At 35.9% G+C, this 23,832-nt stretch overlaps 1 protein-coding gene across 1 annotated transcript in view; it reads right to left on the reverse strand.

Annotated features, from left to right (window-relative positions):
• Nucleotides 1–906: 906 nt before the first annotated feature.
• The window catches only part of MMUT (methylmalonyl-CoA mutase), a 38,229-nt gene continuing 15,303 nt past the window's right edge, over nt 907–23,832 (reverse strand). The window contains exons 7-13 of the mRNA XM_003404444.4: nt 23,324–23,435; nt 21,980–22,095; nt 12,796–12,911; nt 11,968–12,099; nt 10,704–10,851; nt 8,745–8,912; nt 907–5,510 (exon numbers count right to left, since the gene is read on the reverse strand). Of these exons, the coding sequence (XP_003404492.2) occupies nt 5,382–5,510; nt 8,745–8,912; nt 10,704–10,851; nt 11,968–12,099; nt 12,796–12,911; nt 21,980–22,095; nt 23,324–23,435 (921 nt within the window). The 3' untranslated portion in view covers nt 907–5,381. The remainder of the gene's footprint in view (nt 5,511–8,744; nt 8,913–10,703; nt 10,852–11,967; nt 12,100–12,795; nt 12,912–21,979; nt 22,096–23,323; nt 23,436–23,832) is intronic.

A 23,832-nucleotide genomic window follows, 5' to 3' on the forward strand; every position in this document is an offset into this window, starting at 1 on the left:
ATAAGAGACAAAAGTCAGGAGACATAGAGAATCAATTAAATATCTAGGTAATAGCATGTTCAGAAAGAGAACACAGAGAAAATGAAGTATATAAAAAATATAAAATGTGTATATCAAAAAAATATATGTGTATCAAAAAAAGTACATAGAACTATCAAAAATAAATAATAATTTCCAAGAACAGAAGAGCATGGATCTTCAGACTGAAAATGTCTAAAATAATAATATAAATACATATGTTGAAGTGTCTTAATTCCAAAGATAAACTAAGAATGCTAAAAGACTTCAGAGAGAAAACAAAATAAAACAGGAGTTCTTCCAAGGAACAACAATTGATTAATATCAAACTTGCCATCAGCAATAATGGAAGCAAGAGGACAGTGAAGAAACAAGTTTGGAATTCTAGACAAAATAATTTTCAGCCTAGAAGTTTGTAGTGTCAAATAATGAACTGAGTATGAAAAAAAAAAAATATTTTGAGATAAGCAAAGATTCAATATATTTGTATCTTTTACACCTTTTCTTGGGAACTTACATGTTTATATAGTCCAAAGAAATGAAGAAATAAACAATAAAAGAGGATGGCATTTGATTTAGGTGATTCCAGTAGAGAAGACCTGTGATGTTGCCTTCTATAATCATATGTATTAAGCCTAGAGAACCACCAGTCCAGATTACAGGTAGTCTGGATTTATGACAGGATTCTATTCCAATGACTCCATTGTAAATTTGTTCTGATGTAAATCAAACGCTTTTTTTTTTTTTTTAAGTTTTCATTATTATCCTTTTCATATCAGTATCTTTTTCAAACCGATCTTTGTCTTTGGAGGTTAGAAATATTACATGTAACTTACAGGTATATTTTAATACATATATTTTGCCAACTTTCTGTACAAAAAGACGGTCCTAAGTGCAGTTTGTCATAACTTGAATATATCATAAATGGGGGACTACCTGTACAGCAAAGGTAGAAAGCTCTTAAAAGGAGGTCTCTAAGAAATAAAATAAGTTGGCAGAATGGAGAGAATGACTGAGACCTAGGGATAAAATAATGAAAATATGCTAAAGCAATCAGTGCATACATAAAAAGTGAACCTATTTGAATGTCACTCCTATGAATGTTATTTTTGGGTAGCACAGCCTGTAACTCTAGCACATACTTGGTTCTGCTTTCATTTATATGGTCAAAATAATACAAATAATACAAATAATTCTCAAATTTTAGAATTCATTAGACAAGTCTTGGGAAAATTAACTATACGTAAATGGTGTCAGCACTGATAAAAACTATTCATAGACACCATGAGACGGTTTTAGTTCTTCTTGTAACATCCTCCATGCTTATACTACCTCCCTCTCCCCTTTATCAACATTAGCTATTGTCTACTGGTTTATGGCTATGTCAAATGAGGGTTAGCTCACTTACCCAGCCACCCCATCTTTTCTCCCTTTCTCCTCCCAATATTGTTTTAGCTTTACTCTCTATGCACCCCCTCACCCTCTATTTGCTGCTGGATCTGACACCAGCTGCCTATGTAGCACTTCCTTCCTCTGACACTAACCACAACCAGAGTTAGGCCAGAGCTCACATATTAGAGGACACAGCCTTCCAGACTACCCAGTAGGTCGAAGACTTCAGATGTCAGCTGCAAAACTGGGAGTTCACACAACACTCTCACTTCTGACCTGATGGCTGTAAATTCAGGGTTTTCCTATGACCCCTTCAGGATATCAGCCATAAGCTCAAGGGTTCCTAGCCTCCCTCACTTCTGACCTGCTGACTTCCATTACTCCCCCACGTTTGATAACTCACTAGAATGACTCACAAAACTCAGAGAAAACAAAATATTTATAATTACGGTTGTATTACAGCAAAAAGGACACAAATGTAGAGACACATTGGGCAAAGGCTGGGAGGGTTCCCAACACAGAGCTTCCATGTCCCAAAAAGGGAAATGCTAACCTCCCACATGTATGAATGTCTTTCACCAACCAGGAAGCTCATGGTGCTTCTGTGTGCAGAGCCTCTTTTGGAGCCTCATTATGTAGTCATGATTGATAGAATCAGCCCGCTTCTCCTGAGGCTGACTGATATCAAGAGGTGGTCTTTCTAGCCTGGCCAGCCCTCACCTGATTCACCTCATTAGCACAATCTGTCAGGTCTGTTCTGAAGACCTACAGATAACAACCCATTGCCATCAAGTCGATTCTGACTCACAGTGGCCCTATAAGACAGAGTAGAACTACCCCATAGAGTTTCCAAGGGGCACCTGGTGGATTTGAAGTGCCAACCACTAGGCCACCATGGTTTCCATAGATAACAAAGGCACCAAAGGCACCTCACTTACTCAGGAAATTCCAAAAGTTTAGAGTTATCTCTCAGGAACCAAGGACAAAAACCAAATTAATTTGAGTAAAGTTAAATTCTTTACCCACAATAGCTCTAAGTAATAATCTTAAGAAAAGTCTTTTTTTTTTGAAGTATATGGTAGAGAAGTATCACCAATGTTTATTATTTAGTGGTCTATTCAAAATATAGATAAAAAATGCTTTTATATCAGAAGGGTGAAAAATCCTATTGGAGACAGAATCCAGAGCATACATAAAAGACAGATTAATAATCTATTTTGATTAAACATGAGACCCAGGTATAAATCCATTCCAATTTTGGGATATAAACCTAGTAAGCTCAGTCTCCAGGAAGCCAAGGTGTTTCAAAAGAGAGATGAAGTAATTAATTTGGTCAAAGCACTAGAGGTCAAAATAAAAATAAGAAACAACCATTTATTTTCCCAGCAAGAAGTAATAATCATAAGGGTAATACTTTACATGTAAATAGTAATTGGTATATTTTCAAAGCATTTCCACAAAAACTCATTTATCCTCAAGGAAGAGTGATGAGAAAGAGTAGATATTTTTGGTAACTCATATATAACAATTTTCAAATTTAGTTGAGATTTTTATTAATTATTTATTTTTAATGGTCCTAGAGCTAGTTAGTGACAATCAGGTCTAAAATTAAGATTTCCTGATTCCCAGTTTAGACATCTGCATGGCTCCTCATACTGTTTCAGTAGATTAGTGAGGGCAAAGTATATAAACCAAAAGTTGAAAAAAGTGGAACGATGACATATATTAGAGAATTCAGGTAAATTTGAATGTATACTTTTGTGAGATCAGGGGCACCTAAGCTCATTTCTAGATTTAAGGGTTTGTAATTTTTTTTTTTTTTTTTTTAAAGAAAGAAGAAAATGTATAATCCAAGAATAAACATGGGATGTTGGGGAGTGGTATCTAGGACAATGAAATTCCTCAAAGAATCCAGCACACGGAAAAAGGAATAATACATAAAAATAGGTTTTTTAAAAAAGATCATTATGAAACAATTCAAATGTTCAGTCTGGGAAGCACATACATACCTGTAAAATGGAAGGAATGAGAAATATCTTTATAGTTTGATATGGTATGATTTTCAACATGATTATGTGAAAAAAGTACAGTATAGTATACTGTTTTTAGTATACCTTTTTTGTAACAAAGGGGGAAATGTTGTATTCATATTTTGAAAAAATAAATAATAAACAAAAAAAACTAATAAAAAAATGTTTAGCTACGAGAAGGGAGGGTACAAACTGGGGCAGCAAAGAATGCAAGCGTGACTTTTCTGAATGTAACTTATAAAGTTTTGGCTTAGGAACCAAATAAATGCCTTATGCTATTAAAAAAAAATCAAATTTAAAGAAAAAAAAAAGGAATACCTAAATAATGAAAAATACCTTGAAACACATAAACCTGTTTATCAAGTTGATTGTATAACTACATTGAGAAATTTCACAAGTCTTAAAATATGCAGTATTTTGACTACACATCCCTAGTAAGACATTTATAAAGACAAAAAGAACTGCATAGAAGTTTCAAAGTGTGTTCACTAATATAAATTGTAATATTGGCATTATCTTGAAACTATAGGTATATTGTGGTATAAAGCAAACCATTAATTACATTAATGTCTTTATGAACGAGGAGTTCAGCATAAGAGAAATATGCTAAATATAACACCAAAGTGGTTGAGCAAAAAGCTTATAATCTTAAATTTTAATTGTTTTAAAGGTATTCCCTAGCTCCATCCACTGAAAAGGCCTAGAAGCAATAGCAACTCAGTAGCAATAAATATTACTACTGTACAAGTTATGGTCTCTAAATACCATTTCTCATTAAAAAAACAGAGTATTTACTTCAACTATTTCATTACCCTGTACTTAATTCGGTGCTGTGTGAAGAAATTCCTCCGTTAACATATAATATAGTACAGTAATGCATGTATTTGGTTTTCATGTTACTTGCCCCTTCCTACAAAAGGAAATACTTTTCCGAAATTTAATAAACATAACTCTCATCTTCATTGAAAATTACAATGTTTATGATTAAAAGGAGATGTGGGAGAAAGACCATCTACTCCCACTACAGGCTAGATTAAGTTCCCAGAAAAATAACTAATAGAAAAAAAAAAATGCAGAAGCTTATAACCCAGGTGGCTATCTAGGACTTCATATATTGTAACTTCCCTTGATCCTCAAAGTCCCTGACAGAAGCATACAACTACTAGTCACTCTGTCTATGCAAGGTAGCATCTTTCTGGATCTGGAGAGTTCAATTTTTGCTATATCATAATTCTTCTACAATCACAGCATACATCATATTCTGGACAAAGCAATACTAACAATCTAAGTACTTTCACTTAAGAGAATGTTCATAAACATACACTCCCCTAGTCTTGAATCAAGCATAGCATGAGCCTGCTCAGGAAGAAAGTAAAGTCAGATCCAAAAACGTTCTGCCCTTCCCCTGTGTTCCAACCTTCTGGGTCTGATTTAATACTCTCATCTAGGTGATCCAGGTAGTTTGGCTGTGGAGCACAACCACAATTCTATTCCCCACATAAATATTCTACCACTCTTTTTTCCTTGACGGGTGTTATTATTCCATTCATATATAGATTCTGTTTTCTAGTGGTCAAGTCTATGTTATACTGAATTGAAGATGGAGCTAGTTAGCTTTTCTTAAGTAAAGTTTAATTCTTAAAACAGAAATTAAATGGATTTATAATAAATATTTCTCATAAATATCACAAATAGCTTCTAGGGTTTTTGATAAAGTATTGAATATATATTATAGAGGATTTTTAATGATTTTTTTAAATTTTAAAAGTAAAATTGTACATACATACTTATAGCATGACAACATTCTTATAAGTAAGGTATTTTAATGTAAAGCTTTCAAGAAAAGTACATATCAGGTGTTGAATTAAATTGAAGACATGGCTGTTCCCTCTTCACTGGTCAGAATGAAAAGAATATTTGAAGAAAAAGAAAACCAGAATGTTATATAGATTGCTGCTTCTTTTCCAAACACTTCTCAATATTGTCAAGCACTTGAATAGCAGCCTTTGGAATTCGAGTCCCAGGACCAAATACATTGGAAACACCAACTTCAAACAGAAATTCATAATCCTGTTGAAAGAATTTGTTTAATTAATAGAAGATACAATATTTACAATTTCAAGAAAATAAAACCAAAGAGCAAAAAGCCTTGTCCTTCCTTTTCTGTTCTCAAAGCTCAAAACTTTCTCAACTGGTATACAATTGGCATTTGGGGCTGAAAAATCCTTTTCCTGAGTTTGCAACTAACAACTAGTAGTAGCATTCTCCTACTCTAAATCATTTTAATAAGCAAAATGCACTCTTGCCATATTTCCAGATAATCCAGGGTGGTGTTCATGGATAGCCACTTATGGTTCCCTGATTGAGAACTTCTGGGCCCTAAACCATAATCTTCTCTCACCTGAATTTTCAGTACTTGTCATCATTTGTGTTAAGTTTATTATCATAACTCTGAGTTTACAAGCCTACTTACTTCCTCCTTGATATTCTCTCTGCAGCTAGTGAACAGTGATACTTTAAATTTGGCCTCATCATGGAATTGGATTTCCTACAAATGAAGACTAGCTCATTTCTTTTCATTCTCTTTTATTGCTGCTGCTGTTTATTAGCTTATCTTAAACATGGTCAAGGTTTGAATGAAAAGACAAGCATTACCCCTATGTTTTCTCCTAACAGTTTTATGGTTTTAGATTTAAAAAATGGAAAATAACAAATGTTGGCAAAGATGCAGAGAAATCAGAACCCTCATCCATTGCTGGTATGATGTAAAATGGTACAGCTACTGTGGAAAACAGTTTGGCAGTTCCTCAAAAAGTTAAACACTGGGCTACCAATACGACCCAGCAAATCCACTTTTAGGCATATACCCAAGAGACTTGAAAGCAGTAACACAAACAGACATATACACAAGTGTTCGTTACAGTGCTATTCACAATAGCCAAAAGGTAGAAACAAGCCAAATGTCCATCAAGAGATGAATGCATAAGCAACGGTATATACACACAATGGAATATTACTCAGCCATAAAAAGAAATGAAATCGTGATACATGCTACAACATGGATGAACCTTGAAAACATTATGCTGACTGAAGTCAGCATATGGGCAAAAGGGCAAATATTGTACGATCCTCACTAATATGAAACACCTGGAATAGGCAAATGGCTAGAGATCAGCATTTAATAGTGGTTACGGCGGGGGGGAGGGGAAATCATTGTTTAGGAAGCACTGAGTTTCTGTTTATGGTGATGGAAAATTTGGCAATAGATATTGGTGATGGTTGTACAACATGACTCATACAATTGATGTCACTGAATTGTACATGTGAAAAATGTTGAACTGGCAAGAGTTGTGTCAACTATATTTTTACAACAACAAAAAAAAGTTATTATTTTAAAATGTCCTCCATCAAGTTGGGTTTGGGATATCACACTGTATGCTTCATGAAGGAAGTAGGCATTATGAGCCTGCCAAATTTTCCTAAAATATCTGAAGGCTACTGCTGCTAAAGAGGATTAGAAGATCATAATTGTGGTAAGAAATACTGGTAAGGATAGGTCACATTTATTTAATTGACGGCAGAAACTATAAGCTCTCCAATGGCAGGATTATATCTGTTTGATTAACTACCATTTATCAGTTCTTTTTAATTTAAAAACTAAATGATTTTCAATTCAGTGAAAACAAATATCAGGAAAAATACATATGCGTTAACAGCTGTATTTTAAAGGATAGCCATTAACCCACAAGCGTGTCCCTACGGAAAATGGTCATTACAGTCTTTTAAACTCATGGAGAAAAAGTACGGCAAAACACCTATAGGTATTTTGAGTAATTCAAAGATCCTGAGGGCAATACAACTTGTTTCAAATGTATTTCTTGAAAATGTCAGCTCGCTTACATAATAAGCCTGCATTTTTTCTCAACTCCTATTTTAAATCAAATGTTTTATGATACCTAATTATTTTGGTTCTTAAATTTTAATATCATGCCTAAGAGCTTAGGTATTACAGTCTTTAAAACTGCAATATAAATAGAAGTATTCCAGAGATAGACAGCAATAAAGAATAATAAATAGCCCTTTACTTTTCTAAATAGTAAAGTACATGAAAATAACAGGCAAGCGTGTGAACAAAAGCAGTTTTCTGTTGACTGTGTCACATAAGTACTATGTCCTTAGAAAGAAGATAAATAGAATGTAATTTGTTCTCTAAGCCTGGATTATTACCAACTGCACAGCCTCATGCATATGTATTTTCTCATTTCATTAGCAGTGGATAAATTCACTATTTTATATTCTGAGTTACAGTAAAGAATAAAAATTACAGACAGTGGAAACAAGGTCACATTTGACAGACAGATACCTGCTGAGGCTTCCGTAGCATCTATGAATCACTTAGCGTAGCCTCATGTATGATTCTTCTAGCTCAGTATTTCCCATTCTTATTAAGAAGGAAAACTTGAAAAATTCAAAACTAGACTGAAAACAGACACTATTTATATCTAACTAATTATTTTAACTGACTAGAAAGGAAATAGGTGAAAGGTACCCCCCCACTTTAATAAATTAACTGACATCACTGATTATTTACCTAGCATCCATTTCTCCTAAGAGGACCCAACTCTTCCCCATTCAGCTGGTAATTATCAGGACAAGATGATCACATTTATACCTGAATTAGGATTTTTTTACATCCAAGAAAAGTATATCCCAATCAACGTAGCTTAAATAATAAAGGGGTTTTATAGAATTATGTAACAGATACAGCTCTGAAGTGGGGTGCTACTTTGGGATGGGAACATAAGGGAAATGCACAGGGTGGCGCCTCTAAAATAGCAGAAGCAAACGCTCCAAGCGGCTAGGTAAAGGACTCAATCCACTGCCAGGACAAGGCGCCTCCTGTTAGGGTTTGATGTATTCACTGCATATCTACCATTCTTCTCTATTCCAATTGTTTTTAGTACTTTTATCCTGTTCCTCCTCCATCTCTATTTACTGAATATGAAGAAGGTAGACAGCTTATTTATCATAGGTTGCTGGTTTGTAAAGAGGTAGTTCTCTCATAGAAGCTTTGTAAACTGTTACTTTATACATAATAAATTACAGCATAGCTTGACTTGAAAATAATGATGTTGTCCACTTTTGGACTTTGTAGAGTTCACTTAGTAAAATCACCAGGAAATAATTTAGTTCTAAATCTCCAAATTTAGTAAAAATGTACAGTAAAATAAGGTACTACATATAAGCTATGATTAGTAAGGAGTTGCATCATGAAACCAGGAAAATATAAGAGATGAAAAATACCTGCGGTGGTATCACTCCTCCACACATGACGAGAATATCTGGCCGTCCAAGGGAGCTAAGCTCTTTGATGAGCTCAGGAACTAGGGTTTTATGACCAGCAGCTAGTGTGCTCACACCCACAGCATGCACGTCTGCATCCACAGCCTGCTGCGCCACTTCACGGGGAGTCTGAACAATATAAATAACACTTACGCTAACGATACAATAAACACATAATGCCGTAGTTCCTTCTAGCACTGACCAAAACCAAAAAAACCAGACCCACTGCCATTGAGTTGATTCCGTCTTATAGCAACCCTATAGGACAGAGTAGAACTATCTCATAGGGTTTCCAAGGAGCAACTGGTGGATTTCAATTGCTGACCTTTTGCTTAGGAGCCATGGCTCTTAACCACTGCACCACAAGGGACAGTACTAATCAGCTGCCTTAAAGTCGACGATGACTCATGGCAACCCCACGTGTGCCAGAGTAGAACTGTGCTCCATAGGGTTTTTAACGGCTGATTTTTCAGAAATAGTTTGCCAGGCCCTTCTTCTGGCTGACTATGGGTGGACTTGAACCTCCAACCCTTCAGTTAGCAGGTGAGTGTCAGCCACGTGCACTACCAGGGACTCCACTTTTAATACTAAAATTTATCAATTAGATTAAAGATACACCAATAAATAGTTCCTCAAAAGAATCTTCAAAATAAAAAAGTAATATGGGTAACATATATTATCTCCATTAAAATTTCTTTTAAAGTACTAGCATCCGTTGTCTTTGTTATCAACAAACATTTACTGAGTGCTTATATGGTATAAATCATCATGTTATAGTATCTCTGAAGAAGTAAAAGGACTAAACACAAAATGCAAAATAAAAAGGTAAGTCATTGGTTTTAAAACAGAATAAGAAATTCTTCAATTTAGAGGAAGAATGAAAGCAATCTAAATATATAACTGATTCTTAACAAATACCTATCATAAGTATCTAAGACTTGAAAAACATTTGCATGTTTGTCAAGCAATTCATTAAGGACATATTTCTAGAAGTTCAGCCTAATTCTTGACAGTAACAATTTCCTATAGACTTCCTAGAATCTATGCTTAAAAATTCAATCAAAGGAGGGGGGATCTTTATGGGATATTCTACAAAGACTAGAACTCATCAGGAAAGTTTACTTCCTTACTGGTGAAATGCAATGAATGTTCTTCAGTCTTCATCTTAGATGACCTATCTATAGTATGTAACAATGCTATTTCCTTCTCCTTGAAATGCTGCAGTTGCTTTCATTTTTAATCACACTGCTCTATTTCCTTTCACTCCTTTGCTGCCTCCTCCTCCTCTTTCCCTAAAATGCTTAGGATCTCTTTTCATCTCACTGTACACATCATTCATGACAAATGACATCCACTTTCATAGCTTTAAGTATGGTACTTCTCAAAAATGTTAAGGCTCAACAAATTATTTTCATGTCTAGGTCCAATATTCTCTCATTAAAGAAAATACTACTAGAGAATAAAAAGAGGAAATATCTACTTATGAACTGAGTTTACTCTGAGGTTTGGTTTCCCCCTCAAAACAATTTCCACTAACTCCATGTAGGCTATCTTTCCCCCATGTAGGTTATCTTCCTCCCAAAATATATGTCAAATCTCAATAAGCAGTAAAATAAGATCTTTCAAAATAATCTTCACAGTTTCGAAAACCTAATAAACTAGTTCTGAAGTGACATTTACTTTTGCAAAGTCTGAACAAGTATGTTAAAGTGAATATTTTATTTTTGTTACAATTCATTGGATTACATCCATTCAAAAACAAATTAAGGACTTTGTTGAATATATTCTTCTTGTACAATTTTATAAGCATTTATTATCTATGTATATCTTTATTTTACTATTTTTTTCAGTGTAAGCTACATATAATTCTAGTGTGACTTATGGCATGCTTTTTGAAACTCCCCCAACAATTTTTAGTACCTGAAAAAGAGGACCTATGTCCACATCAAAACCAAGATCAGCAAATCCTGTAGCAATAACTTTTGCTCCTCTGTCATGGCCATCTTGTCCCATTTTTGCCACAAGAAGGCGAGGTCTGCGACCTTCCCGTTCCATGAAATTGTGAACCCTAAGGCACATTTTGAAATTCAACAGTTAAATCTAAATTGAACAGAGGTAGATATAAAACTGAAATTTATTCACATCAAACCTTTCTTTTGAAAATACCTGGTAAGTTTACATATATTTTGCTAACATCTCTATTTTACATTGAGAGTTCCATTAAGGCCTGAACGTGTTTATCATTTCCCCCTTCAAGGAAAAGTTGAAAGATGGCAAAGCCTATAAACCCAGAACGCTGAGGATATCACAGTGAAGTAAGATGAGAAAATTATAACTTTCTACCTTTCTGAGCCAGAATACAGTATGCACAAATATTTAATTATAAATTTAAAGGTGCCTTACAGAGTCATTTATATGTATGCGGCTCCCTAGCTATTCTGGATTGCTCATGTCTCACCTACACTTCACAAGGGTGGACTCCTCTAAGCTAACTTCAATACATCATTTTATAATGATGTATAATCAAAATGCTTACTTATTTAAAAATCAACAAATTTATACCCAACATGAAAAAGCACTACATTTATTTTAGGTAAAAGAAAAAAAAAAATGTTGACTACTTTAACTTTGGCTGTTTTGATACTTATCTAATATACAGTACTGACATAAATTTTCAGTGGGATGTTTACTACCAAGGTTGAGAAAGCCAATCACCCAGAAGCCGCTTTCTACATTTGAAAGACATGATCACATTAATTCATATTTGCAAGTCATGTTGTAGCAGGGCTATTTATTGTCAGTTCTGTACAGATTTGCACAGCAAAGTGTTTATTTTCAAACAGGCAAATTAAGATTTTATAATTATTTAAGCAATTGAACAATATAAATTAACTTAAAATACTAAAACCTACCACAGAAAACAGATTAAAATCTAAGTACCCGGTAGATATGAAGCAGTACCAGTAGTAGTTAGACTAAACAAACATCTATTTGAAATGAGAAACTTGTAAAGGAGACTACAGTTAAAGCTCCAAATACTGCTTTAGTAAAACTACAGACCAACAGGAAAGTCAATTCAAGTGCCTTCCAACAGATATATGAGAAAACCAAGTTCCCAGGAGATCCGTGGGGATTGAGTAAACTGAAAAGGTAACATCCTGGTTTAAGAAATCTCACATATTACCTCGTGATAGCAAATGTTATCTCTTTGCTTTCTCCAAACTCCTGGCGATACGCTCCACTCACCATCCGATCATGAGCTCTATGTTCGCCAAATACCTTTTTCATGGCATCTGTGATTTCTCCAACTGTGCATCTGAAATATTAAATCGAGGTTCTGTTAAAATCGCTATTTTGAGATAAAAGTACTGATTCACCTTAATACACAATAAAACTGGACATATTTTATCACCTAAATGAACTTATTAAGACAGTTATGATGAAGTAGAAAACCAAGTGCAGTAGGCCAAGACATGAACAGGAAGTAAGAGACCAGGGACAACACAAGAAGTACTCGTAATAGTACACGGCTCTAACAGTGAAAGGAGAAGGACCAGAATGGGGCGTGGGGAGGTTGATTGCTCTTCTGGTTGCTTCACTACTAAGCAATGGACTAACACGAACTTTTCCTAGCAACTCTCAGATAAAGTCCCCTGCCCAGTACATTTTAATTGGGGAAATATAAAGGTGGTAGGTATAAGTCCAATGACATATGTGAGAGCACATCAAATTTTACCTTGAAAAATCAGTGAAATAGATTACAGTAGCTTTGAATGTCCTGAGCTACAGTGAAATAAACACAAATATTAATATACTCCACTCAAAATATATGAATATTTTAAATACACAGATATTTTCAGAAAAACAAGAACTAAATTTATTTTGGCTTCCTTTTTTTTGTTTGTTTTTTGGGCTCATGGGATGCACAGGATCAACCTTTTAAAGTACACTCTGAAAAGTTAAACTGGTCAACTTTCAGAATCTGGCAATCTTCAAACTCAGATACCTTTACCTTGCACGGGCTGCATCCACAGCAAGAGCTAGGATATTTCCATCCCCACTGGCAGCACACTCAGTTAGTGCAGCTAGACACCGGTCAGCCAAAGCTTGATCCCTGCTGGATTTGATCTATGTAAAGGGTCAAAGAAAGGGACAATTTAGGTGAATAGGAAACAAAACAGAAATCAGGAAAACAGACCTTGATACACATTATATAGAAATCGTTCCATAATCCTCAATCCAAAAAGAGGAGGGGAAAAAAACGAAGAGAATAATAGATAACCAAGGTCTAAGAGTCATTCAATTCATTCATTCATTCAAGAAACATTTCAGGTTAAACATTTAAGGTTGCTGTGCAACTTACATAAATCAGAAATAAGCAGGGCAAGAAGAAATAAAAGTGCTGGCCCTCCCAAGTAGTACATGTTACACAGGCTTTTCTAATATAGCAAGATATTGAAAAAAAAGGAGATCTCTTAAAGGAAGTATTTCAAAGACACGGTAAAAATTAACAGCGACTAGGAAAAAAATAACAGATTAGAATTTGGGGAATAGCTTAGTTATATTTTAACAGTCTGCCTAAACTAACTAACAATATACGGCCAGGCGTGGCATGACAGCTGTCTGGGCAACATCCAACCACATAAACGTCCGTCGTCCCGTAAGGTTACAACAGAGTTCAGAAAGCCTGATTGGAGAACAGGACATAGCAGATTTAGGCATGTTGCACTCGACAGTCATGACAATCTTCAAAAACAAAGAAAAAATTCTCTAAGCTGTTAAAGGATTGGCTCCATTAAAAGCTACCAGGGTAATGAAAATGCAAGCGGAACCCATATCGAATATGGAGAAATTGCCAGTGATGTGGAATGAGGACTGAACGCAAACATAAATCCCTCTCTTGCACACTGGCGTCACCGCAGAGGCACAAAGCTTGTTCAAGGTGCTTACGGAAAAAGCAGGTCTGGGCTGTGATGTGGAGTTCAGTGCTAGCTCTGGGGGTTCAAGCACCTCAAACAACGTCTTTTTGCTGCGTGATGTGAAAGTAAATGGTGAGTCTGCGAGTGCTGATGCGGAGGCAGCAGCGGAATTTGTTGAACCCTTAGATAAACTAATTGTAGAAGGAGGCTGTTTGCCCCAGCAAAATTTTAATATGGGGGAATCCTCCTTATTCTGGAAGCGAACACCTGAAAGGATCTTCATCTGTAAGGTGTTCACCCAACATCCACATCATATAATGTCCTATTTCACAGAACTTATCATGGACGTTAAACAACACATGGCTGAATTGGTAACAATATGAATGGATATTTGCTGTTCTTTGTATTTAAAGACAATCCCACGAAACACAGACAGAAAGACAATGAAGAGTATGGCCAAAAACTTTCCCCCCAGGTCTTAGCTCTGCTAACTTACCTAAAAACAAGTTACTTAAATCTATTTTTTTTTGTTTACAAGTTCCACCACAGTCTAAAATATTATACTGATCAAGTAGTTACTAAAATCATAGAGTATCTATAAGAAGAGTTGGGATAGAAAATTTATACTAAGGGTACTGAAAATCCAAACTCCAAATTACCCATGAAAGTGCCTGTTTTTCTTTTTCTTATAAATTGTCTATATTTTTTGTGGTCTTAATTTCCAAGCTAAGGGGAAGCAATATAACATGCTGGGGTGCATTTTGAATTGCAAGTCACAATACATTCGTGCACTGGGATATAGATTTAGTGGACTGCAACCGGAAATTTTTAAAGGACTGCAACAGAAAATATCCAAGCTCCCTGCACATATTTTGGGTAAATACGGTTTTGTGGGACATTTATTTCAGTTCTGTGCGCGAGCATGTGCATGCACATTCATGTGTGCATATGGGCATTTATGTAAAACACATTCCTTGGTCACAAGCAAAAATGTTAGAAACGTACTAGTATGGAATTCAGAGCATGGGCCCAGGAGTGAGATGTGAGTTCAACTTCCAGCTCTCACATTTGCTAGCTGAATGGCCTTATGAAAATTATTTAACATTTCTCCATTTCAACTGCCTCATCTGTCAGATGGAACTGATGAAAAAAATAATAAGGATTAAATAAGAAATGCACGCCTTGAGCAAACAGGAATCCATTGAGTTTTAATTTTATAAAAGTAACATTAATACATCCACCACTTGACTGTCAGTTTGTTGTACTGTGGTAGCTTGCATGTTGCTGTGATGCTGGAGGCTATGCTACCAGTATTTCAAATACCAGTAGACTCACCCATGGTGGCCAGGTTTCAGCGGAATTTCCAGACTAAGACAGGCTAGGAAGAAGGACCTAGCAGTCTACTTCTGAAAAAATTGGTCACTGAAAACATTACAAACAGCAGTGGAATGCTGTCTGATATACTGCCAGAAAATGAGCCCCTCAGGTTGGAAGGCACTCAAGAGACAACTGAGGAAGAGCTGCCTCCTCAAAGTAGAGTTGACCTTAATGATATGGATGGAGTAGAGCTTTCAGGACCTTCATTTGCTGATGTGGCACAACTCAAAATGAGAAGAAACAGCTGCAAACATCCATTAATAATCGGAACCTAGAATACATGAAGTATGACTCTAAGAAAATTGGAAATCATCAAAATAGAAATGGAACATCCAAAGATCAATATCCCAGGCATTAATGAGCTGAAATAGACTGATATTGGCCATTTTGAATCAGACAACCTTAAGGTCTACTATGCTGGGAATGACAAAATGAAGAGGGACAGTGTCCCATTCATCATCAAAAAGAACATTTCAAGATCTACCCTGAAGTACAACACTGTCAGTGATAGGATAATATCCATACGTCTACAAGGAAGACCATTAAATACGACTATTATTCAAATTTACGCTTAAATCGCTAATGTCAAAGATGAAGAGAGAGAAGATTTTTACCAACTTCTGCAGTCTGAAGTTGATCAAACATGCAATCAAGATGCATTGATAATTACTTGTGATTGAAATGCAAAAGTTGGAAACAAAGGAGAATCAGTAGTTGGAAAACATGGCCTTGGTGATAGAAACAATGCTGGAAATCACATAATGGAATTTTGCAAGACCAATGACTTCTTCATTACAAATATCTTTTTCAAAACATACATGGCAACTACATATGTGGACCCCACCAGATGCAATACACAGGAATCAAATCAACTACTTCTGTAGAAAGAGACAACAGAGAAGCTCAATATCATCAGTCAGAACAAGGCAGACCGCATAACAAACCATCAGCTGCTCGTATGCAAGCGCAAGCTGAAGCTGAAGAAAATTAAAACCAGCCCACGAGAGCTGAAGTATGACCTTAAGTATATCCCACCTGAATTTAGAGACCATCTCAGGAATAGATTTGACACACTGAACACTGATAACCAAAAACCAGACAAGTAACCAAGCTGTGCAAAGACATCATACATTAACAGAGCAAAAGGTCATTAAAAAGACAGGAAAGAAAAAAAAAGATCAAAATGGATGTTAGAAGACACTTCGAAACTTGCTCTTGAACGTACAGTAGCTAAAGCAAAGGAAAGAACTGATGATGTAAAAGAGCTGAACAGAAGATTTCAAAGAGTATCTCGAGAAGACAAAGAATTTATAATGAAATGTGCAAAGACCTGGAATTAGAAAGCCAAAAGAAAAGAATACTCTCAGTATTTCTCACTCAAGCTGAAAGAATTGAAGAAAAAATTCAAGCCTTGAGTTGCAATATTGAGGGATTCTATGGGCTAAATATTTATGACACAGGAGGCATCAAAAGAAGATGGAAAGAATACATACAGCCATTGTACAAAAAGATCGGTCAACGTTGAACTTTGATTTCAATAGGTAGCGAATCACCAAGAACACACGGTACTGAAGGAAGAAGTCCAAGCTGCACTGACAAAAAACAAGGCGCCAGGGATCCATGGAATAGCAATTGAGGTGTTTCAATAAATGGATGCCATACTGGAAGCGCCCACTCATGTATGCAAAGAAAGTTGGAAGAAGACAGCTACCTGGCCAACTGACTAGAAGAAATTCGTATTTGTGCCCATTCCAAAGAATGGTGATCCAACAGAATGTGGAAATTATCAAACGATATCAATATTATACACAAGTAAAATTTTCTGAAGGTAATTTTAAAAAGTCGCAGCAGTCCATCGACAGGGAACTGCCAGAAATTCAAGCCAGATTCCGAAGAGGATGTGGAACGAGGAATATCATTGCTGAAGTCAGATGGATCCTGGCTGAAAGCAGAGAATACCAGAGCGATGTTTACCTGTGTTTTACTGACTACGCAAAGGCATTCAACTGTGTGGATCATAACAAATTATGGATAATTTTTCGAAGAATGGGAATTTCAGAACACTTAATTATGCTCATGTGGAATCTCTACACAGACCAAGAGGCAGTCATTCAAACAAAACAAGAGGATACTGAGTGGTTTAAATCAGGAAAGGAGTGGTGTCAGGGTTATATCCTTCCACCATACTTATTCAATCTGTATGTTGAGCAAACAATCCAAGAAGCTGGGCTATATGAAGAAGAACTTGACATTAGGATTGGAGAAAGACTCATTAACAACCTGTGATATGCAGATAACACAACCTTGATTGGTTTTGAAAGCGAAGAGGGCTTGCAGTCTTTGATAAAGATCAAAGACTACAGCCTTCAGTACAGATTACACCTCAACATAAAGAAAATGAAAATCCTCACAACTGGACCAATAAGCAACATCATGATAAATGGAGAAAAGGTTGATGCTGTCAAGGATTTTATTTTACTTGAATCTATAACCAAAGCCCATGGAAGCAGCAGTCAAGAAATCAAACGACATATTGCATTAGGCAAATCTGCTATAAAAGTCCTCTTTAAAGTGTTAAAAAGCAAAGACACTTTGAGGTCTAAGGTACGCCTGACCCAGGCCATTCTGCTTTCAATCATTTCACATGTGTACAAAACCTGGACAATGGACAGAGAAGACTGGAGAAGGATTGATGCCTCTGAATTATGGTGCTGGCGAAGAATATTGAATTTACCATGGAATGCCAAAAGAATGAACAAATCTGTCTTCTAAGAAGTACAACCAGAATGTTCCTTAGAAGGGAGGATGGAGGGTCTTCGCCTCACATACTTTGGACATGTTATCAGGAGGGACCAGTCCCTAGAGAAGGACATCATGCTTGGTCAAGTAGAGGGTCAGTGAAAAAGAGACCCTCAGCGAGGTGGACTGACACAGTGGCTGCAGCAATGGGCTCAAACACAGCAAGGATTGTGAGGATGGACCCTGTTGTACACAGGATCGGTATGAACTAGAACCAACTCTAGGGCACCTAACAACAACAGAAGCAGTACATAGGGTAACTATTAGTTGGAACTGACTCGATGGCACCTAACAACAATAGTAATAATAAGAATGTAGAGAGTCATAGTTCTAGGAAATAAGAACTTCTACAAATTCTATTTATATTTACAGTCAGAAAAACATTTATTTGCCTTTAGTTAAATTAAATTATATGCCTTAACATGTATTTTAGCAATTACTTTTTAAGAAATACGATTATTCCTTAATATACAGGATTCCAAGCTATTCAACTCAAACAATAGTTACCATTTATAAACATTTTTTTAATTAAACTAACATAAACCCAAACCAAACCCACTGTCATCAAGTCAATTCTGACTCATTTTGACCCTATAGGACAGAGCAGAGCTGCTCCACAGTGTTTCCAAGGAGTGGCTGGTGGATTCAAACTGCTGACTTTTCAGTTAGCAGCTGAGCTCTTAACCACTGAACCACCAGAGCTCCAATATTAATTACCTAAACCAACCCAAACCCAGTGCTGTCGAGTCAATTCCGACTCATAGTGACCCTACAGGACAGAGTAGAACTACCCCATAGAGTTTCCAAGGAGCACCTGGTGGATTCAAACTGCCGACCCTCTGGTTAGCAGCCGTAGCACTTAACCACTACACCACCAGGGTTTCCAATATTAATTAAGCCCTTATCAATTGTAGCATCCTTCTAGTTGTGGAGATACAGCAATAAGCAAAACAAAACCCCTGCCCTTGTGGTCCCTATATTTTATTGGTGAGAAAGAAACAATAAACACATAAATAAGTACACAATTTAACAACAAAAAAATAATAATAAAGCAGAGTAAATAAGAGAGTAACTGAGATAGTGGGACAGGATGCTAGGACAGATATGGGCCACTATAAGCTTCTCACATAGGTGACATTTGAGCAGAAACCTGGAAAGTACACCTTTTCAGATTTACTGAAAAATTAGTCATTCTTAGATTAGTTGATTTGTTATAATTATCTGAACAATTGTTTTTGTTAGCTGCTGTCAAGTGGCTCCTGATTCATGCGACCTTGTGCACAATGGGTTCTGACTATTGTGATCCACAGGGTTTTCACTGGCTGATTTTCTGGAAGTAGAATGCCAAGCCTTTCTTCCTACTCCATCTTAGTCTGGAAGCTCCACTGCAACCTGTTCAGCATCATAGCAGCACACCACTGACAGCTGACTGGCAGTTGTGCAGAAGGTGCACTCGCTAGGAATTGAACCCAGTCTCTCCCATGGAAGGAAAGAATTCTACCACTGAACCACCACTGCCCTCATCTGAACAATCAATTACTAAAATTCAAGGAGAGGAAATACATGGTAAAATTAACAGGAGCTGGAGGTTAGGAAAAAATATATATATATATATGTATTTAAGTGTGAAATTACTGATAAACCCACTGCCATTTAGTTGATTCTGACTCATAGCAACCCTGTAGGACAGAGTAGAACTGTCCCGTAGAGTTTCCAAGGAGCAGCTGGTGGATTCGAACTGCTGACCTTTTGGTTAGCAACCTGAGCTCGTAACCACTGCGCCACCAGGGCCCTGAAATTACTGATGAGGTGGTCAATTTGGGAAAAAAAAATTATGTTAACAATACAGGTAAAATCATTTCTATTATCACTTGCAAAAAGGAAGTATAAGAAAATATAAACTTAAGTCTACTGAAAAGAGCCCAGAGTACCATAGCAAAATGTTTTTTACTATAAAAACGTATCTTGATTTTAGCTCTGGTGAAAGGTAATTTTTATAATGGAAGGACTTTGATTTTAGGTTAAAAATGAGGGAAGAGTTACATTAGACCATTCATATTTCCTAAGCTGCCCCTAGAGCCAAGGAACTCTGCATTCGCATCTGATCTCTCTCACAGTATAACTTTGAACAACTAACTAAATCTCTCCAACTATCACTTGCCTCATCTGTAAATATGATTAAAAATAGTAACTACCTATTAAATCATACAGGAAGACAATAATTCAAGAAAAGCACTTAACACAGGGTGCAGGAGGTAGTACATGTTCAATAAATGTTAGCTATTACTATTATTCCCATATTATCATTGAATTTCTCACTCTTATATAAAATAAGATTTAACATCAATTATGGTACATAGAATGCCTGAAACTTGTGAAAGAGTTAGTAAGAAACTAAAATATAAAAGACAAGAAGGGTGTCACAAATGTAATAAATACAAGTTGATGACTGAAAACAAAATGCTACAGCCTTTGTGTTATTGTTAGTTGTCAATTTGATGCCAACTCATGGTAACCCATGTGTGCAGAGTAGAATTGCTCCATGGGATTTTCAAGACTGTGATCTTTCAGAAGCAGATTGCCAGGCCTGTCTTCCGAGGTGCCTCTGGGTGGGTTCAAGCCCCCAACCTTTTGGCTAGGAGTCAAGTGCTTAACCATTGGTGACACCCAGTGACCTACAGTCTGTATAAACCATCACCCACTGCTGGTGACTCGATTCCGACTCATAGCGACCCTATGGGACAGAGTAGAACTGGCCGACAGGGTTTCTAAGGCTGTAAATATTTATGGAAGCAGACTGTCACATTTTTCTCCCCCAGAATGGCTGGTGAGTTCAAACCACCGACCTCTTGTTTAGCAGTGCTTTGACCACGGAGCCACCAGAGCTCCTTACAGGCTATATAGGACCATTAAAAAAAAGGTGCAATGTTATAAAGGAACCATTATCTCCTGATCAGATTGCAGGTGAAAAAGGAAATAATGTCAGTAAACACCTAGCTATTAGTTCTAATGGAAAAAAAAAAATTGGAGATGATAGTTATACATTCAATCTAGTTAAACTATTAGAAGTCTGTTAGATTCCTAACAACATCTGAACTGAGAAAAAAGTTATATCTTAAAACAATCACAGCGGAAATGTGCAGAGATAAACTATTAAGAGTTCCAAGTTTTCTGCCTTGGAAACAGCAGTTATTACAAAAAGCAGAAACTAGGAAACCAAGGTAGCTTAATGCAATAGATGTAAGTAGGTCATTATGGTAAGAATTAATGTTTTATCTATTTTAATACATTGTATACTTTGGATCATCTCAGTGAGAAACTGGAAATAAAAAGAAAACAATTTCAGTTAAAAAATAAACTTAATTATACACTACAACTATATACAGCACTATCAGGAGTCCCTGAATGGTGCAAATAGTTAAGTGCCCAATTACTAGCAGAAAGTCTAGTGGTTTGAACCTACCCAGAGATGCCTCGGAAGACAGGCCTGGTGATCTGCTTCTGAAAGGTCACAGCCTTGGAAACCCCATGGAGCAGTTCTACTCTGCACACATAGGTCACCATGAATTGGAATCAAGTCAATGGCTACTAACAACAAAAACACAGCACTACCAGATATATTTCGAATTAAAAAAATCAGGAAGCAAGTGAGTCTTTCATAGAAGTATCAGGAATCATGGTCCAGGGGATATAAATTATAATGAGAAGTCCTGGGTTCAAAACGGACTCTGAATTTTATTTTGCTATTAACTTTGATTGAGGTACATAATTGTGTAAGCCTTAGTTTTTAATCTGTAAATTATGAAAGGTGTCATTATTGTGGTGTGGACTTTTATAATAACATGTAAGTTTCACAAAGGCAGGTATCATAGTTAAAAACATGAGTTTCTGGTGTCAATAAACCTAGATTTGAGTTCTGGCTGCTCAATTATTTATCCCAGGTAAGTTTCTCAATCCTTCTTATCTTGAGGTTTCCTTATCCTTAAAATGATGGGAAATAATACCCACCTCATGTAACTGTTTGTATTAAATGGGACAATGAAAGGGCTCAGACAGCGCCCAGAACACAGAAAGCACTCAAAAAACGATAGCTGTCTATACCTTCTTAAGTTTTTCAATCTGCTTGCTACGCACTGAAGTATTATCAATCGCCAAAACTTCCACAGAGTCTTCTTTTTCCAACTGGTACTTATTTACTCCAACAATTACTTCAGAACCTGTAAATTTCCCAGAAGAAAATAATATATAGATTCTATTCACAAATAATTGCCTAATAGCAATGCTCTGATTATCAGGTATTTTCCTTATAACTTCAATATTTTTAAGTAGTATTCTTAACTCTCATAATGAAAGTTAACGGGGATCAGCAAATCCCAATCTGAAATGGGGATCTGAGGATAAAGGACAGGTACATATGTAAATCTCTTTAACAGCGGATTTTTATTATGTTCTCAAACTATACACTTTCCCAGATAAGCTCTCTTCTAACAGTACAAAATAAAAGCAGTAATAGCAGCAGCTACCATCTAAGACTTTAAACAAGAGAGACTTAACAACCAAAACCAAACCCAAAACCCATTGCCATCAAGTCGATTCCAGCTCATAGTGACCCAATAGGACAGACTGGAACTGCCCCATTGAGTTTCCAAGGAGCACCTGGTGGATTCGTACTGCCGACCTTTTGGTTAGCAGATGTAGCTCTTAACCACTACACCAACAGGGTTTCCAACTACCAAAAGTATCTCTAATTTATTTTCTTGAATTATCTTACACCCAATCTCTTTTAAACAAAAAAACAAATACTTTTAAAATCTACTGATTTATGAAACAAAATTATAAAGATCTTCCTTAACATGATGCTAACTTACTAAAAAAAAAACTACTATTAACTTATTACTCTATCTAAAGAACCCCACTATCCCTACCCCAAGTTATACTCCTTATTTCCTTCACAACACTTACCATAATCCACATTATTTTATTTACTTTTTTACTTCCTATCTCCTTTACTAGAATGTAAGCTGTATGGGTGCAGAAAGCATGTCTGTCCTGCTCACAACTGAATGCCCATGCCTACCACTATGCCTCAGAGTAGGCTAAAAAAAATGGACTGATTGATTGAAAAAAATGAATGAATAACAACTCTAATGTAGAGCACAATGACCATCAAGATTGTCATCTTCAAAATGTTAGCAATACCCACACAGACACATGTATGTACAATGAGCATACAAGCACACAAACTTGGAATATATGCTTGCCCATGAGCATCCATGCATACAAAAATACAAACCCATGTATTTATATAACAATGAGAATGATTCTACCCAAGTTTCATTTTCCATTATTTTTGTTTTGTTAACTATATATGCTACTTACAAACAGAAATTGGAATTTCTTTTTAAAAACTGGATTTCATATATAAACTTTCCTGCTTTATCTTACCAGAATCTATTCTAGCTTGCCTTCGAGCAGCACATTCTTCAATTCTTAGTTTAGGTATTCCCTCAGCTACAGCTTTGGCCATTCCACCCATTTCTTCAATTTCGTTAATGAGCTAATAAGAAAAATAGATTAATAAAACTAGGAGAATACAAAAAAAAGTTTTATAAACTAAACAAATTTATTATGAGTATTATGTAATTACTAATACCAAATTAGATGCTACTTCAGTAGAAAAAGTAATGTTTCATAAGAAAATAATTACATCGAGGGCATTAATTAGAAATTATGTGTGTTTGAAGTTGTTTAAAAGGACAACAGAAAAGCTAACAAGTATGTTCTGCAAAATACAAAACCTCTCACTCAAATTTTGGGAGAAAACTTAAAACAACATCAATTTTCTAATCTTTATTTTTAACCTCTACACCACCAGAGTTTCCTATTTTTACATAAAGTTTTATAGTTATACAAAGAAAGACTCACTAAAATATATTTCAAAATACAATTTTAAG

Source organism: Loxodonta africana, chromosome 1, assembly GCF_030014295.1.
Source record: "Loxodonta africana isolate mLoxAfr1 chromosome 1, mLoxAfr1.hap2, whole genome shotgun sequence".
In the NCBI taxonomy this organism is placed as follows: domain Eukaryota; kingdom Metazoa; phylum Chordata; class Mammalia; order Proboscidea; family Elephantidae; genus Loxodonta; species Loxodonta africana.